This window comes from Schistocerca serialis, chromosome 2 (assembly GCF_023864345.2).
Source record: "Schistocerca serialis cubense isolate TAMUIC-IGC-003099 chromosome 2, iqSchSeri2.2, whole genome shotgun sequence".
Taxonomy (NCBI): domain Eukaryota; kingdom Metazoa; phylum Arthropoda; class Insecta; order Orthoptera; family Acrididae; genus Schistocerca; species Schistocerca serialis.
In genome coordinates this window covers 803,283,219-803,302,561 of record NC_064639.1, presented here as the reverse complement: position 1 = coordinate 803,302,561, position 19,343 = coordinate 803,283,219, and the positions used below count along the sequence as shown (strand labels likewise).

The following is a 19,343-nucleotide window of genomic DNA, read 5'->3' as shown; positions in this document are numbered from 1 at the left end:
CGCGCAGTTAGCGCTTTTTTCAGATTATCTGTAAGTAGTAACAACTATTTTGTTACATAAGTTTATACAAAAACCTTTCTAGCACTGATTGATTGGATAGCTAAGCTGAAGCCGAAAGGTAAAGTGATTCACTTGCTTTGAACAGTAAAGGCTGCATTAGTCATATTTAGGAGCCTTTGGTCTGATGGCATTAAAGTGAAAACCTCAATTGTCAAATATAGATTGAGGAAAGCCTATGTGAGTGTAGGATTAGGAACAAAGAACGAAACTCACTGAACCATGGCGATATGCAGTGCGAAGATAGGTTAGCAATCACAGCCAGGTATCACAGTGGTAAACAAATGCAGCTCCAGACAACTTATATGCTGAAGTGACTGGATCACACAGTAGACAGACGTGAAAACAAAACTTAATGAAAGCACCGAGTGGCGGTCCTGATAGAAAAATTGGGTTGAAATAAAGTAAATGCTGATCAAAGTCAGTTAAAAATTATGGAATAGAATAAAAATACTTTTAAAAAGTTTGAAAGTAGGTGAACTAGTGGCAAGTGTTTCAGTGAACTGCTAACAATGGACCAAAATATCAATCTAAATGAACAGGAGTAGGGGAGGGGTAAGAGGGGAAATGATAGGAGATAGTAAACACATGGAGGGAGGGGGGGAGGAAGTAAAAAAACGCAGTCTTTAAAAATTTTGGGGTAATGGGAAAACTAAACACTAAGCCACAGTGGTAGAGACGAAGGCAGCAAAGTCAGGAGCAGACAGACCAGTCACAAAAAAAGAAGAAAGAAAACTACCTAAATTTTGACAAGGCGGACATCATGGTAACAAAAAATTTAGTTTTTAGTGACCAATCAAACATTGTTTAACCCAATACGAAACTTCCTGACAGATTAAAACTGTGTGCCGGACCGAGACTCGAACTCGGGACCAATAGCGGGCAAGTGCTCTACCCTCTGAGCTACCCAAGCACGACTAACACCCCATCCTCACAGCTTTACTTCCACCAGTACCTCGTCTCCTACTTTCCAAACTTCACAGAAGCTCTCCTGCAAATCTTGCAGAACGAGAACTGCTGGAAGAAAGGATATTGCAGAGAGTTACTGGCAGAAGTAAAGCTGTGAGGACAGGGCGTAAGTCGTGCTTGGGTAGCTCAGATCATAGAGCACTTGCCTGCGAAAGGCAGAGGTCTCAAGTTCGAGTCTCGGTCTGGCACACAGTTTTAATCTGCCAGGAAGTTTCATCTCAGCGCACACTCCGCTGCAGAGTGACAATTTTCAAGGGACTTAAAAAAATGGTGTAAAATACGAGAAAATGTAAAGTGTGGTAAATAACGTTTTAAACTTTAAAAGTTACCTATAGGATACCCCATTGCATATATGATATATGTACAGAAAAGTCATCAAAAGACTTGTCATGGACATGTTTACTGTCTAATAAAGATTTATTACCCAACAAAAAAACGCTGATGTAACTATAACTGATAACTGTCTGGGAAGTAGGAATGTTTGGCTCAATTTCATACATCAAGACTGATGTTTTTGAAAGCCTGCAGCTGTCATTCATTATTTAAATAATGAAATACTGCACAAGTTACAAATTTTTTCATGCATGATGTGTTTCGAGAATTTTTTCTCGTTGTCAAGTGCAAATATGTACATAAGTATTTTGAGTGGTGTTTGAACATGTTAGTCTGCATCTCATGCACTGTAGTTGTCTGTTTGAGGTTATCAGGTATCCTGCCTCCTCAGTTATGTTGAAAACCACACAAATGGGAACTATCATTCACATTGTTTGTTTGTGTAACATCACAAAAAATACAAATGTAAATATTGCACTCGACAACAAGAATAAAGTCTCAAAACACGTTTTGCTCAGCATGAAAAAAATATGTTATTGGCACTGTGTTTACACTAAAAACATTTGAGCAATGCAAAATGAATGACAGTGGCAACTAGTGCTACAAGTGGCCAAATGCCAAAAGGCGCTAAGTATGGCTCAACAAAGGTGTCAAAATGAAATGGTTTACATTAATTTTTGTCTTCTCTGACTGTTTTCTTTGCTGTTGTCTGTGGTGTCGTCACTGTTGTCATCCTAATAAGAGAGCTGTGAAAATTATATCTTCATTGTCGCATATATTTGGCTATGTCATGTGAATGTGTTGTGATTTCTGAGGTTGTGGCTACAGTGGGACCTGAGAACACACAAATTCATATTCTGGAGGGAACGAAACCTTGTTACACAAAGCGCCTAGCATCCAACGCATGTTAGTCTATCAATTATTCATATGATTATAATAGAGGGAAACATTCCACGTAGGAAATATATATCTAAAAACAAAGATGATGTGACTTACCAAATGAAAGTGCTGGCAGGTCGACAGACACACAAACAAACACAAACATACTCACAAAATTCAAGCTTTCGCAACAAACTGTTGCCTCATCAGGAAAGAGTGAAGGAGAGGGAAAGACGAAAGGAAGTGGGTTTTAAGGGAGAGGGTAAGGAGTCATTCCAATCCCGGGAGCGGAAAGACTTACCTTAGGGGGAAAAAAGGACGGGTATACACTCACACGCGCGCGCGCGCGCACACACACATCCATCCACACATATACAGACACAAGCTTTTTTTTTATGACTTTGAAACCCATCTCTGTTGGTTTTTTTAACATTTTTGAACACATTCTAAGTTGATTTCTGAATGAATCATAAGTTGAAGGGATGAATGCCAACTGCTGGCTGATTGTTTTGTTGATTGGGTTTGACAATGGTGAGTGTTGTTATAATTACTAGAGAAATACATAGATTCAGACTACCACAGTGAAAATAAATGAATAACAGGTAATAAAGATGATGCATTACCTTCTCAGTGTATCCAAGAAAATGAAATTTTAACAGAAAATTTTTGGCCAGATCGCTATACTAGTAAGGGCCAGTTGTACAGTCCCCGTCTAGCAGCCTCTTTAAAGTTCTATTTTGGAAGTAGCGCAGAAAACGTGTTGTACGAAATGTAACAACGCCTAACCGGTGATTCTGGCGGAGTTAGTGACATTAACCGGTGAATAAGCTTTGACATTGGCAGGAATAGTTACAGAATCATCTAGTATTGCCCCGGATCGGAAATATCATAGATCTGGAACTGATGCGCAGAGCAGTCTGACTTACTGTGGGGAAATGGGTAGTCTCCACATGACCCCCGTTTACATGTAGTTTCAGCTCTCACATCATATGAAAACAAAACAGATTTTTGTGGCTGGGAGCCATCAAGTGAATTAAAATACTTCACATAATTACAGAAGGCTAAAATGTGTTATTAGTTTCAGATTTTATTTTATTTCCACCTTTGTGACAGTCAAGCATTTATTGCCTTGCAGAACAATGAAGTTGTTTTTGTCAGTTTGCTAAAGAAATTTTCTTTTATTAATCTTTTCCGCTGAGGCAGACAATATATTTGAAACGAAGTGTTTTATTCCACATTTCAAGTGCACGTTTTCAACTTCTAGCGCGTATGGCATTATGCCGTAATAAACAACCAAACATGAGGTAAGACAGTACTGGTTCTCCAAGAAAGTTTACATCCCGAAAACCACATTGAAAAGCTTAATAGCAGGTCGTGGCTACTTCACTGGGAATCTGGACATACGAATGTGCACTTCAAATATGCACTTTAAATGTGCACATTTTAGTACGGGTCACGAAATTCTGATGCTCTCAGAGTATCTTCTGATGTCTTGTTTCTTTTATAACATAATGTAAGATCTTTTAATGTTTTACACATACAACAGCTACGACATCGTAGCTGCGTAAGCGCGGTGACGCCTGTCATCTGGCACTCTCTGGCAACTGCGGAAACAAACCTATTTCTAACAGGTCGCGGGAAAATATTCTGAATGGTGGCTTGAAAAGCGTTACTGTCAAAGTAAATATCTTTTTACGCAAGTTGAACTGTGTGCGAGAATGTACGATGAATTTCTTAAGTCACAGAGCGTTTGACTCTCACTTAAAAATGAACTCTTTGATGACGAGCCATTTAGATGAATTTCGAGCCCAGAAGATCCGACTTGTATGTTGTTATTAAAAATTTTACTGGCACATTTATGTGATATATCTTAAATTGTAATAGGCACATAAAAGGCCAACATTATATGTGAAAGCTTAACTTCTCTTGCAGCATATTGACCTTAGAGACCAATATTGTATGTGAAAGCTTTGCTTTTCTTTTAGCAACACTATATATATTAATTTAAACCATTAACTTTTCCTGTTTGTGTGTTCGCGCTACTTAAGTGGTGTTGCTATTGCCTGACTACATCACGTGTCCTAAGCTCTGAATACCCGCAGTCATCGGCTGGTAAGATCACATGACATGAGCTATGACTGGCTTACAAAAGCACATCGCAATCTCGATTTCAATGCTTTGTAAAGTAACATGCGGTGTTTGGTGGAATTTGAATTTATACTTCTGTAATACAAAAATTTGCAGCGTACATGTTGCTGCACATCAAAGACCTTTCCAAAACGTGTTTCTTTCCCTGTGTTTCGTTTTCTAAGGCGCCGGGAAATTCTACACCTGGGTATAAAACCATAACCATTCAAAGGACTGATAAGTTATACAGTTCGCAGAGAACATATACTGTCAGTTAAAAGGGAAAAAGTATGTTTTCACCCGGGAGAAAGTGTATTTTTAACTGGAAAATCTGGGAATTTTTTTTCTTTGTCTGCATATACCCCCAGCTCTACCAACCAGCAGTTTAATTCAAGATGATAAAGTGATTAGGTCTTACAATTTCATGCATAAAAACAAACTTAGGATACAGACTGCAAAATTCTTCCCCATATGGGCTTAAAAAAAAAAGGGCTGTCAGATATAACAAAAATATGTTTGACATGTCTGCAATAAAAAAGTATTTTCATACTCAGAAGGAATTGTTCCTTAAAGTATTTATTCTGTAGGTTGTTAATGAAGATGTCTGCTAAACAACCAGCTAAACTACTGCTACTTTCATAGTAGATTGAGTTTGGCATTTGCTGTTCTTAATGTATTACATAATCACACAACTTTGTTTCTCACGGGTCAGTATTCTTTTTAATGAAATTACTACTGGGTCGATTACTAATTCATTCTGTACATTTTCCTTGCAACTTCTTGTTCAGTGTTTTGTTTAGCACAGCTTTTTCATGAGTGTTTTATTTTGTGAATTATTTTTTGATGTTGTTGTTGTTGTTGTTGTTGTTGTTGTGGTCTTCAGTCCTGAGACTGGTTTGATGCAGCTCTCCATGCTACTCTATCCTGTGCAAACTTCCTCATCTCCCAGTACCTACTGCAACCTACATCCTTCTGAATCTGCTTAGTGTATTCGTCTCTTGGTCTCCCCCTACGATTTTTACCCTCCACGCTGCCCTCCAATACTAAATTGGTGATCCCTTGATGCCCCAACACATGTCCTACCAACCGATCCCTTCTTCTAGTCAAGTTGTGCCACAAACTTCTCCCCAATCCTATTCAATACTTCCTCATTAGTTATGTGATCTACCCATCTAATCTTCAGCATTCTTCTGTAGCACCACATTTCGAAAGCTTTTATTCTCTTCTTGTCCAAACTATTTATCGTCCATGTTTCACTTCCATACATGGCTACACTCCATACAAATACTTTCAGAAACGACTTCCTGACACTTAAATCAATACTCGATGTTAACAAATTTCTCTTCTTCAGAAACACTTTCCTTGCCATTGCCAGTCTACATTTTATATCCTCTCTACTTCGACCATCATCAGCTATTTTGCTCCCCAAATAGCAAAACTCCTTTACTACTTTAAGTGTCTCATTTCCTAATCTAATTCCCTCAGCATCACCCGACTTAATTCGACTACATTCCGTTATCCTCGTTTTGCTTTTGTTGATGTTCATGTTATAACCTCCTTTCAAGACACTATCCATTCCATTCAACTGCTCTTCCAAGTCCTTTGCTGTCTCTGACAGAATTACAATGTCATCGGCGAACCTCGAAGTTTTTATTTCTTCTCCATGGATTTTAATAGCTACTCCAAATTTTTCTTTTGTTTCCTTCACGGCTTGCTCAATATACAGATTGAAAACATCGGGGAGAGACTACAACCCTGTCTCACTCCCTTCCCAACCACTGCTTCCCTTTCATGCCCCTCGACTCATATAACTGCCACCTGGTTTCTGTACAAATTGTAAATAGCCTTTCACTCCCTGTATTTTACCCTTGCCACCTTCAGAATTTGAAAGAGCGTATTCCAGTCAACATTGTCAAAAGCTTTCTCTAAGTCTACAAATGCTAGAAATGTAGGTTTGCCTTTCCTTAATCTAGCTTCTAAGATAAGTCGTAGGATCAGTATTGCCTCAGGTGTCCCAACATTTCTACGGAATCCAAACTGATCTTCCCCGAGGTCGGCTTCTACTAGTTTTTCCATTCGTCTGTAAAGAATCCGCGTTAGTATTTTGCAGCCGTGACTTATTAAACTGATAGTTCGGTAATTTTCACATTTGTCAACACCTGCTTTCTTTGGAATTGGAATTACTATATTCTTCTTGAAGTCTGAGGGTATTTCGCCTGTTTCATACATCTTGCTCACCAGATGGTAGAGTTTCGTCAGGAATGGCTCTCCTGAGGCTGTCGGTAGTTCTAATGGAATGTTGTCTACTCCCGGGGCCTTGTTTTGACTCAGGTCTTTCAGTGCTCTGTCAAACTCTTCACTCAATATCACATCTCCCATTTCATCTTTGTCTACATCCTCTTCCATTTCCATAATATTGTCCTCAAGTACATCGCCCTTGTATAGACCATCTATATATACTCCTTCCACCTTTCTGCTTTCCCTTCTTTGCTTCGAACTGGGTTTCCATCAAAGCTCTTGATATTCATGCAAGTGGTTCTCCTTTCTCCAGAGGTCTCTTTAATTTTCCTATACACAGTATCTATCTTACCCCTAGTGAGATAAGCCTCTACCTCCTTACATTTGTCCTCTAGCCATCCCTGCTTAGCCATTTTGCACTTCCTGTCGATCTCATTTTTGAGACGTTTGTATTCCTTTTTTCCTGCTTCATTTACTGCATTTTTATATTTTTTCCTTTCATCAATTCAATATTTCTTCTGTTACCCAAGGGTTTCTACTAGCCCTCGTCTTTTTACCTGTTTGATCCTCTGCTGCCTTCACTATTTCATTCCTCAAAGTTACCCATTCTTCTTCTACTGTATTTCTTTCCCCCATTCCTGTCAGTTGTTCCCTTATGCTCTCCCTGAAACTCTGTACGACCTCTGGTTCTTTCAGTTTATCCAAGTCCTATCTCCTTAAATTCCCACGTTTTTGCAGTTTCTTCAGTTTTAATCTACAGTTAATAACCAATAGATTGTGGTCAGAGTCTACATCTGCCCCTGGAAATGTCTTACAATTTAAAACCTGGTTCCTAAATCTCTGTCTTACCATTATATAATCTATCTGATACCTTTTAGTATCTCCATGGTTCTTCCATGTAAACAACCTTCTTTCATGATTTTTAAACAAAGTGTTAGCTATCGCCCCTGTATAGACCCTCTATATACTCCTTCCACCTTTCTGCTTTCCCTTCTTTGCTGGTAGATAATTGGGCCCATTAAATGAAGAAAATTAATCTTACAAACGGAATGACCAAATCGGCTGAATTCATGAACAAACATGGAACTGTCCAGTACATAGTTGCGGAACATGCTCTAAATCAGGCGTCCAAACTTTCAGCTTATCTGGACTATTTTTTGATATGTATTTGAATAAATAGGGAAATAAATGAGAAACAGCTCCTTGCTTTCCGCCTTGGAATGTCATCTTGGTTACAGATAATGATAAACAAGCCTGCTTTACTTCATTTTTTTGGAGATATAAAAAATAATCTTTCTCTGTAGCCAAATCTGCATTCTGGAATGAAACACATGAGCATTTTTTGTTCTTCATCTTTAAATATGAGTATCTATAATTCGTATCACCACGTTATCACCAGTCTTAAATTCTTCAATGTACTCGCATCACAGTGAACAAACTCAAGAAATCAGCATGGACAATAGCAACACACATTCCCGTACAATACAATCGCGTCAACTTGAGTCTCAAATGACATTGCTGTTCATAATTCACAGGTATGCCACCTGTTCTATGCTACCTGTGTCAACACATGGAGAGTCTGCACACTTTCTTCTTCTACTTGCTAGGCCTTTTGCTAAAGCACTGATGAATATTTAGTGCCTTAAACCTTAGGTCTTTACTTACTTTACACAATGCAACCATATTTGTATATCATTGAAAGTAAAGCCCAGAAACTTGTTTCCTAGGAATTAAGACCTGTGACCTGTATTTTAAGTACAGAGGGGGCCATAAGTCAATTGTCAAAAGTGTTTGGTGCATTAATACTGAACAGATGAGAGTACAAATTTATTATCAACAGATCAATATATATTGATTTACAAATTTTCACACAAACCTTCTGGAACTGTAGGTTTTCACATTTTGATTTCTTTCGTTCTTCCAAATGCTCAACATCACGTATCTTGACAGAGTAAACCTCATTTTTTAGTGTACCTCAGACAGAAAAATTTATGGATGTGATACCTGGGGCTCGTGGATGCCACTCAGTAGTGCATCATCTGCCAATACATTCATCAAAGCTTTCATTTAGAATTTCTTTCACAATTAACTCCAAAATGTGGGGTTGCTGCATCTTGTTGCCATATCAGATTTCCCTTAACTCTCTGCAGATGTTCAAAAAGTGGCCTATTGTCCAGTTCTAATAACATTTCTTGAAGCATATGTAGGTAATTTACAGAACTGACAGTACTGTTTAAAAAAAAAAAAAAAAAAAGCCTAATTTGCCCTACGCTGAAAATCGTTGCCAAACACTTACACCAGGAGAACTGAATTCTGTTGCCACTGCGACATGGGAATTTGTATAATCTCACTTGATACAGAAATTTGCATTTCTTTTTCCATTCACTTCAAAAGTCACTTTGTTGCTCCAATGCTTTTGTAAAATTTGGGATACGCTTTTTGTCGGATTGTGTAAAAGTCATTGAATTCCATATGCTCGTTCATGTCATCTTTGTTTGGGTCTTGATGTGAAGTAACCTATATGGCTTAAATTTCAACTTTTTTTGAATCCTTAGGTTTGTTCATGCAATTCCATGCTCCTAGGGCAATTTTCTTTGTGTTTTAGTGGGTGGTTACAAAAAAGGGAAAAAAAAGTGTGGTAACATTACAATCTGTTCTGAAGTAACAGACTTTGGCCTACCTGACTCAGGAAGCTTTGCTACTGACCCAGTCTCTTCAAATCTCAAATTTAATTTGTGAATACTGTGTGAAGATAGAGGTTGCACAGTTCCAAACACCACTGTAATTAAGGGCATATTTCCACCATGTGTGCAAAACAAATACACATTGTTCTGTAGTTATTTTTGTATTCATCATTTCTCTGCTAACAAACAACATAACATCAAACTGCTACTGTCAACTGACCTACAGGCACAAGACGCTAATAAAGTTCACAGCTGACTACCAATATGCTAGGAAAAACAAATTGTTATAAAGCATGTACACTGTAAAGCTAGTACTTCCTCTCCACTCCTCCAAACCCCACAGCTAGTTAACTGTTGTGAGGCTTTGAAGAGGAGCAGAAAATAGCTGTCCACAAAGAAAGTCATTACTTGCTATTATTGTAGCACTTAAAACTTATTCCTGATGTACCCCAGTCTTTTGACTGATAAGGTGTCACTCACTCGTTACCCGCAAAGCCATCTCGAAAGTAAGCTCTACCTGAGAAGCTGTAAGGATGTTATGCTCCCAGGTGGTATTATAGGCATACAGTCTAAAAATGTAGCTTTAAATGTTGTCTGTGTAGAAAAGAGTTTTGAATTCTCATCCATGGCAGGAGTTAGTGATCAAACACAGAACTTTAAAGGATTCTGGGATTGAAGTGAGGTGTCGGCTAGCTATATTGCAGTAGGGTATTTCTTTTACAGGGGCAGAGTATTATAACAACTGGTCATTGTTCAGTCCTTTTCTCGTTGTAGGAGGGCAATTAAGATTTTCCTACTTTCACAAGTCTTGTCTGCCTGGTGATGGAACAGCCACGTACATTAACTGTGCCCGAATGGATATGGGTTCATGAGCAAAGCTTCGTACTGACTGAGCAAAATAGTCATTGCTCAGAACAAGTCTTTCCTATTTTAATTCTGCAAGGTTGCAGATTTGAATACTGATCCAATACATAGCTTTAACCTGTCAAGGTGCTTAAAGTTCATTCGTGTTAAATGGGAAGATAGAACTTTCTAGAATGTCATCCGTATGTATTCAATTCTCAATTTGTAGAATTTTGTTAAGAGGCTGTCAAGAATCAGCATGTGAAATTACAGGTGTGGAGAAAACCACAGATATTCCATAAAAGAGAGAATTGGGAGGGCATCACATGCAGTCTCTTCAGATCAGGGTAGCATTGTTATTAGTGTTGCTGTTTCGTGCTGCAAAGAAAATAGACTGGTTGTGTCAATCTACCAGTGTCAGGTGTGGTTCCGAGGTTGGTATCTTTCCATCTTTGACAATTTTTACTCTGCTGAGATTTCAGTGGTTTTGAATTAACAATAGTGGATGGCTTTGGACAAAATAATTTGTATTGGTTTCAGCAATTACTTAGAACCAAATATTATTTGTACAATCATAATATTGTTTTTGAATACTGTGTTCCATTCATTACGTGGTAACTTGTATTTTGTGCAAAAATCATTATGAACCTTAGTTTCAGACATGTGATCCAGTTTGATTAACCGAGTTCTTTGTTGTTTTTTTTTTTTTTTGTTTTAGACTATTCCTCATTATTACCTGTCCCTGGACGTTGAATTGGACCAAGTCCTTAAGCTTCGTAAGCAGTTCAACGCGTTACTAGAAAAGGATAAAATTAAACTAAGTATAAATGATTTTGTAATCAAAGCAGCTGCACTGGCTTGCAAAAAGGTTCCAGAAGCAAACTCTTCATGGATGGACACAGTCATCAGAGAGTAAGTTTAACATTGAGTACAATTTTATCTTGTGGGATACATAGTTGAGACACTTTTGAAACATAGATAAATTAAATAGTTATTGCACCCATTCTTGGAGTTATTAGGAGTTACTTGGTTTCCTCGTAGTCCAATTTAGGCATCTGTGTTACTAAATGATTAGCCCAGTACCAGGTACTGGTTGCAAGTTGCCTATCTAACAGCTTCCAGGGGCACTAAAATTTGATTTTCAATATTTCATGTAAATATTGACCAAATTTAAAAATTTAAAATTTTATCATAATTTACACATTACAAGCTACACTCCTATATTAAAAATTTAACACAACAAGACAAGTATTACAGTTAGAAACTGTGTTGTTGGTCTTGAGATTGCGTAACTGGGAAAAAGTTCATTGCTTACTACATTTTCAGTGTTTATGCAGTAAGCTTCAGTAGCAGACATTGTGTTTTAGATTATTACTTTTTTTGCTACCAACTCTATTTACAACACACTTTGTAGACAGTGTCCCCATATACCACTGATTGTACCTGCAAAATTATATCATTGTGTGACTTAAAGTTCAGGAGATGTGACATCATAAACATTTAAATGCTGGAAAAACCAGCTTTCATTTAAAATGGAGTGAAAATTATCCTGACTATGTTCATCCACCATTTCATGAAGAGAACGCTTACCAACTGCCAGCAAAGTTTAAGGATAATTTGAAACCTTTTCCAAACTTTTTTTCACTTAAATGCTTAATGTCATATATTTAACACATTAACTCAGTTGTAAAGTAAACAAGCACTTCAAGCTGTTTTATACGTAGGAGTTCAATTCTTTAAAAGTTCGAGGGTTTACTAATATACACTAATTGTCCAGTTCTCTAAAATACGTTTCTTTCTTGACGATGACCGCCTAATTTGAGCAGAATTTTTTACCTACAAGCCATTTCTTCATAGTTGGAAACAAGGAGGAATTGGATGGAGGCATATAGGCAGATACAAGAGATGCAGAAGCAATATCTAACACAATTCATGCAATTTTGCAGCAAAAACCCCAGATCAATGCGCTGACCATTGTCGTGATGAAATAATAATTTCTTCTTCACCGGATGTGATGTTTCATTCACTACCTTGTCAAAGTGGGCTTAATCTCACTGTGATACATTAAAAAAAAAAGTCTGAAGGAAAAGTAAATTCTGTTTTAACTTCCTGTTCATGATAAGGTGATAGGTGATTAGAGACAGAGCACAAGCTCAGAGGTGATTAGAGACAGAGCGCAAGCTCAGATTGAGGAAGGAAATCGGCAGTGGCCACTTGGAAGGGGGGAGGGGAATACTAGCACTCACCTTAAGTGATTCAGGGAAACCTAAATCTGGATAGCTTGACAGGGATTTGAACTACCCTTCTCCTGAATCCATTTCTAGTGCCTTCACTGTTCTAAGAAGGCTGCGTATGACACCCTTCATGTCCCCAAAATTTTTTTGCCTTAGCTTTGTGGCCAGTGGAACTGCTGTCACCTTTTTTGAAGAAGATTCATGAGAGTGAGTTCAAGTATCACTTAAATGGCCCAAACTGCCAACTCATCTCTAAATTTTAAAGCTGCACCCATTGTGCTAAAAATTGTCTATCGGTAACTTTACACGCAAGAAACTGTGATTTCTGTTGATACACCTAGCCTTTGCTACTTCATGCATGTTGGATTGATTGTGGGAATCGTGTAGCAGACTTTTTTTCATTGCTTTCTTTGGTGTGCATATCTGCTGGGAATCCTGAATGATTGTTATTAAAAGTGAATTTTCAGCTATGTTTAGTTGTTGTCATTTATGATGAAGGGCCTGTGCAAACAGCATCAAATTTTACTTTTACCTTGTCGTGCGTTTTCCAATTCACAAGCAATAATTGAATCACTGAACACAGTTGCACTTTTCTTACCCCATTATTAACCAAGCAGCACAACATATTGAAAGGGCTGACAGATCCAAACTGTCCTAGGAATCAAGGTTGTTTGTGTTTGTGTCATCAAGCAGATGTTGACACATGATGGTAACAGCAACTGCTGTTAGCAACAGCTTTCTTTAAACACAGTTCTTTATTTGCTTGCCCTCTTACATATAATACAGTAAGTGGGATATCAGATGTGCGACCCCTCTGTATCCCTGTCTCCCCTCACTCCGTTTTTCCCTCCGATTCTCTTCCAGTAAAAACTGAATTATGATCAGTTTCTTATTTATGTACCTATCTCTGCTTTGTTTATCCACTAAATACTATGTGGTTTTCTTTGGTCATTCCATTGTTGTTCTCAAGCATTTATTTTCTGTTAGCATACAGTTTCATTCAGATATAAGTTTGTAAATTGTATACATTTATTTATTGGATACTGTGGGCAGTTTACAGAAATCTGACATTGATTTGTGATGGATATCTTCATAATCTTGTTGACAGAAAAGTTGTGGAAATTCCAGTCTTTGAAATTAACATGGTGTAAATGATGTATGAAAGGTCATCACCATTTTTTAAAAAAAAATATTTTATATCTTGTTGCTAGAACTGTACTTTTCATCATTGTCAGTTCACTGATATATTTTTGACAGTTTGCCATCAATTCACTGTACAAGGTGTGTGAGAAAAGTAAAGGGACTGACAACATACAACGGATCTGGCAATGCTCTATTGTTCTACTTGCATATATCGGTGTGTTCATCCGTTCCAGATACTCAGCATTTCGGCTTCATACAGCCATCACGTTGTACTTGAGGGCAGTGAAGTTGTGTTTTTGCTGTGTGTTGTGAAAGAGGAACATTGGAATTTAGAGAAACATTGTATCATCAAGTTTTCCAGATTTCCGTAAAGCATTCGACACTGTGCCACGCTGCCAACTGTTAATGAAGATAAAAGCATACATATCTCAGGGAGGTCAAGAACAGAACTGGTCTTATCTAAGCTTCAGATTATGCTAGATGGCCTTTGTAGAGAAAAAACAGGGGGGAAAAATCTAATACTGCAGATTTTAATATGGACATCACTTTTGATAGTCACTGTGCTTAAAGATTAACTGACGTGGTAAAGAAACATGGTTTCAAATTGAATTTCTTTGCATCTACCAGGGACAATTGTTAGTGAGCAATCTGTATTGGCAGTGTTCTAACTGATTATTTATATGAAGATGTGTAAATTTTGTCTCGAATCATGTATTTGAGTTCATTGTACATTGTTCATTGAGTTGCCACATACAGACAGGGACATTTAAAGTGTAAAAACCCTATGATAAGGACATTTAGCAAAGGAATCGGGCTAATATTAAGTAAAAAGCTAAAAGAGAAAAAATTGTCATTTGATCCTTGTAACTCAAGTGATGAAAACTTTGAGAAATTCCTAAATAGTTTCCTTGGTGTTTTTAATGAAACATTTTCACTTAGACTCTGCAGCAATAAAGTGAAAATAAATTAAAGTGGGATTCTCAGAACAGGAAAAGGCAACTGCACAGAGAATTAAAATATAATAAAGATATTGATTTCACTGAATATTTTAGATCCTAAAAACTATATTTAAAAGAGTTGTCAAGGCAGCAAAATAATTGAGAAGTAACGGGATAATGTTAAACTATAAAAATAAACAAAGGGTGTATGGTCTGTCATTGCATCTGAGTTAGGTGTTAAAGCTTGTAACCAAGAAATTTCAAAAAATAACATTGAAGGAAACACTACTGTTAGTCTGACTCAAATACCAGAGTAATTTAATGGATTCTTTATAAATTTAGCAAAGTCTGATGTAAATGTAACAGATCATCACAACAAAATAAATCCCTTTGGCCTAAATGAAACCTCTGAACTCTTCAGAAAATTGTAAAAGTTTCTGTGAAGGATGTAGAAAGTGCAATCCTAGTATTAAAAGAAAATGGCAGGTTGGGATGGGATACCCACCAAAGTTATTAAAGCAGTATACAACAGGATTGCAAAGCCAATAGCTCAAATAATAAATCAGTGTTTTGAAGAGGGTTGTTTCCCAGAGGTACTGAAATATGCTGAAGTCAAACTACTCTTCAAAAAGGGATCAAGAGAGATCATAGGAAATTGTCGTGTCTCAATTCTCCCAGTCATATCTAAAATATTTGAAAAGGTTGCTGGTGCCCAAATCCAAAACCTCATTGCAAAATATTCTGTAATTCTAAACAATCACTTTGGTTTTCAACAAGGAAAAAACATCATAGAAGCAGTGAAAAGTGTCATTGAGAAAATAAATAAATCATTACACAATTTCCTGCACCTTACAAAGGTGTTTAATACTGTAAATCATGCACTGCTTGTTTACAAACTTCAAAAGTATGGCATTAGGGACAGCGCTTAAATCCTACTTATCAAACAGAAAGCAAAGAGTTATCATCTCTTTAAATATGGGGCAAATTATTATTCTGGCTGGAAAAAAAAATCTCAGGGTGTTTCACAAGGCTCCATACTAGTTCCAGTCATATTTCTCATATATGTAAATGACTGACCATCAAATATCAGCTCCCTGTTTGCCCTGACACATCAATACATGGGAATGAAAATTTATAACAAGTTAGAAGGGAACTCTAATCTTCAGCATTCTTCTGTAGCACCACATTTCGAAAGCTTCTATTCTCTTCTTGTCTAAGCTATTTATTTTCCATGTTTCACTTCCATACATGGCTACACTCCATACAAATACTTTCAGAAATGACTTCCTGACACTTAAATCTATACTCGATGTTAACAAATTTCTCTTCTTCAGAAACGATTTCCTTGCCATTGCCAGTCTACATTTTATATCCTCGACCATCATCAGCTATTTTGCTCCCCAAATAGCAAAACAGCTTTACTACTTTAAGTGTCTCATTTCCTAATCTAATTCCCTCAGCATCACCCGACTTAATTCGACTACATTCCATTATCCTCGTTTTGCTTTTGTTGATGTTCATCTTATATCCTCCTTTCAAGACACTGTCCATTCCGTTCAACTGCTCTTCCAAGTCCTTTGCTGTCTCTGACAGAATTACAATGTCATCGGCGAACCTCAAAGTTTTTATTTCTTCTACATGGATTTTAATACCTACTCCGAATTTTTCTTTTGTTTCCTTTACTGCTTGCTCGATATACAGATTGAATAACATCGGGGAGAGGCTACAACCCTGTCTCACTCCCTTCCCAACCACTGCTTCCCTTTCATGTCCCTCGGCTCATAACTGCCATCTGGTTTCTGTACAAATTCTAAATAGCCTTTTGCTCCCTGTATTTTACCCCTGCCACCTTCAGGTTTGCCTTTCCTTAATCTTTGTTCTAAGGTAAGTCATAAGGTGAGTATTGCCTCACGTGTTCCAACATTTCTACGGAATCCAAACCGATCTTCCCCGAGGTCGGCTTCTACCAGTTTTTCCACTCGTCTGAAAAGAATTCGCATTAGTATTTTATATCTGTGGCTTATTAAACTGATAGTTTGGTAATTTCCACATCTGTCAACACCTGCTTTCTTTGGGATTGGAATTATTATATTCTTCTTGCAATCTGAGGGTATTTCGCCTGCCTCATACATCTTGCTCACCAGATGGTAGAGTTTTGCCAGGACTGGCTCTCCCAAGGCTTTTGAAGAGTAGTTCTAATGGAATGTTGCCTACTCCGGGGGCCTTGTTTCGACTCGGGTCGTTCAGTGTTCTGTCAAACTCTTCACGCAGTATCGTATCTCCCATTTCATCTACATCCTATTCCATTTCCATAATATTGTCCTCAAGTACATCGCTCTTGTATAGACCCTCTCTATACTCTTTCCACCTTTGTGCTTTCTCTTCTTTGCCTAGAACTGGGTTTCCATCTGAGCTCTAGATATTCATACAAGTAGTTCTCTTTTCTCCAAAGGTCTCTTTAATTTTCCATTTTGGACTTCCTGTCGATCTCATTTTTCAGGCGTTTGTATTCCTTTTTGCCTGCTTCATTTACTGCATTTTTATATTTTCTCCTTTCATCAATTAAATTCAATATTTCTGCTGTTACCCAAGGATTTCTACTATCCCTCGTCATTTTACCTACTTGATCCTCTGCTGCCTTCACTACTTCATCCCTCAGAGCTACCCATTCTTCTCCTACTGTATTTCTGTCCCCGATTCCTGTCAGTTGTTCCCTTATGCTCTCCCTGAAAATCTGCACAGCCTCTGGTTTCTTCAGTTTATCCAGGTCCCACCTCCTTAAATTCCCACCTTTTTGCAGTTTCTTCAATTTTAATCTACAGTTCATAACCAATAGAGTCCACATCTGCCCCTGAAAATGTCTTACAATTTAAAACCTGGTTCCTAAATCTCTGTCTTACCATTATATAATCTATCTGATACCGACTAGTATCTCCAGAATTCTTTCATGTATACAACCCTCTATCATGATTCTTGAACCAAGTGTTAGCTATAATTAAGTTATGCTCTGTGCAAAATTCTACGAGACGGCTTCGTCTTTCATTTCTTAGCCCCAATCCATATTCACCTACTATGTTTCCTTCTCTCCCTTTTCCTACTGCCGAATTTCAGTCACCCATGACTATTAAATTTTCGTCTCCCTTCACAATCTGAATAATTTCTTTTATTTCATCATACATTTCTTCAATTTCTTCGTCATCTGCAGAGCTAGTTTGCATATAAACTTGTACTACTGTAGTAGGCGTGGACTTCGTGGCTGTCTTGCCCGCAATAATGCATTCGCTATGCTGTTTGTAGTAGTTTACCCGCACTCCTATTTTTTAATTCATTATTAAACCTACTCCTGCATTACCCCTATTTGCTTTTGTATTTATAACCATGTATTCACCTGACCAAAAATCTTGTTCCTCCTGCCACCGAACTTCACAAATTCCCACTATATGTAACTTTAACCTGTCCATTTCCCTTTCTAAATTTTCTAACGTACCTGCCCGATTAAGGGATGTGACATTCCATGCTCCGATCCATAGGACGCCAGTTTTCTTTCTCCTGATAACGACGTCCTCTTGAGTAGTCCCTGCACGGAGATCCGAATGGGGGACTATTTTACCTCCGGAATATTTTACCCAAGAGGACGCCATCATCATTTAACCATACAGTAAAGGTGCGTGCCCTCGGGAAAAATTACAGCTGTAGTTTTCCCTTGCTTTCAGCCGTTTGCAGTACCAGCACAGCAAGGCCGTTTTGGTTAGTGTTACAAGGCCAGATCATTCAATCATCCAGACTGTTGCCCCTGCAACTACTGAAAAGGCTTCTGCCCCTCTTCAGGAACTACACGTTTGTCTGGCCTCTCAACAGATACCCCTCCGTTGTGGTTGCACCTACGGTACGGCCATCTGTATCGCTGAGGCACAAAAGCCTCCCCACCAACGGCAAGGTCCATGGTTCATTTTTTTTTGGGGGGGGGGGTTTATATGAGATACTGGCTCTGAAATGTTATTACTCAGTGGATGAATTCATGAAGGCTGAACTGGAAATTTGAGCTGGGTACAATGCGTTACATATCCCAAGAAATATCATGATAGTGTTAGTATTTATTTTCGTGCTATTATTTATTAGTGTAAAAATTATTTTAACTGTATTATAAATTTTTGACACATCTCCTGTTCACAAGTCCGCACCTCGTGGTCTAGTGGCTAGTGTTGCTGTCTCTGGGCCAAGGGGTCCCAGGTTCGATTCCCAGCTGGGATGTGGATTTTCTCTGTCCGGGGACTGGGTGTTTCGTCATCATTCATGAGAGTGGCTAGATTGAACTGCACAAAAAAAATTGGGCTGTGTAAAAATTGAGTCTTTGTACAGGAACTGATGACCACGCAGTTGAGTGCCCCACAAACCAATCATCGTCATCATCCTGTTCACAAACCAAATGGATTGCAAATGTATGTCACGAGATGAGTAAACCACAATTCTGGATTAGGTTCACGGGTACTTGAGTGACTCAGACATGTTACGTAACAGAACACATTATGTTGCTCCTAGTGGCGAATGTTCATCAGAGACTAAGGGATTGTCAGGAATGCCCCAGGGAAGTGTGATAGGACTGCTGTTATTTTCTATATATATAAATGATCTAATGGAAAGGGTAAGCAGCAGTCTGTGGCTGTGCAGTGATAGAGGCAGCAGAGAAGATGACTGTGGTGACAGGCTGCAGAGATGGAGGCGGTCCTCGCTGACTACTCCACTCGGCAGCAGTGGCACCCAGAGTGAAGATGTCGCCACAGGGGCTGGTGCAGATGGTGTAGGTGGCTGCAGAAGCAGAGGGCTCTCCACTGCACTGTTGTTTACACAGGGGATGGAGCTGGTAGCGTCATGACACGAAGCCATCAAAGTTGTGCACA

At 38.3% G+C, this 19,343-nt stretch overlaps 1 protein-coding gene across 1 annotated transcript in view; it reads left to right on the top strand.

Annotated features, from left to right (window-relative positions):
• LOC126458050 (dihydrolipoyllysine-residue acetyltransferase component of pyruvate dehydrogenase complex, mitochondrial) overlaps nt 1-19,343 on the top strand; it is a 76,377-nt gene that overhangs the window by 40,434 nt on the left and 16,600 nt on the right. Inside the window, exon 6 of the mRNA XM_050094848.1 lies at nt 10,849-11,042. Coding sequence (XP_049950805.1) covers nt 10,849-11,042 — 194 coding nt within the window. The remainder of the gene's footprint in view (nt 1-10,848; nt 11,043-19,343) is intronic.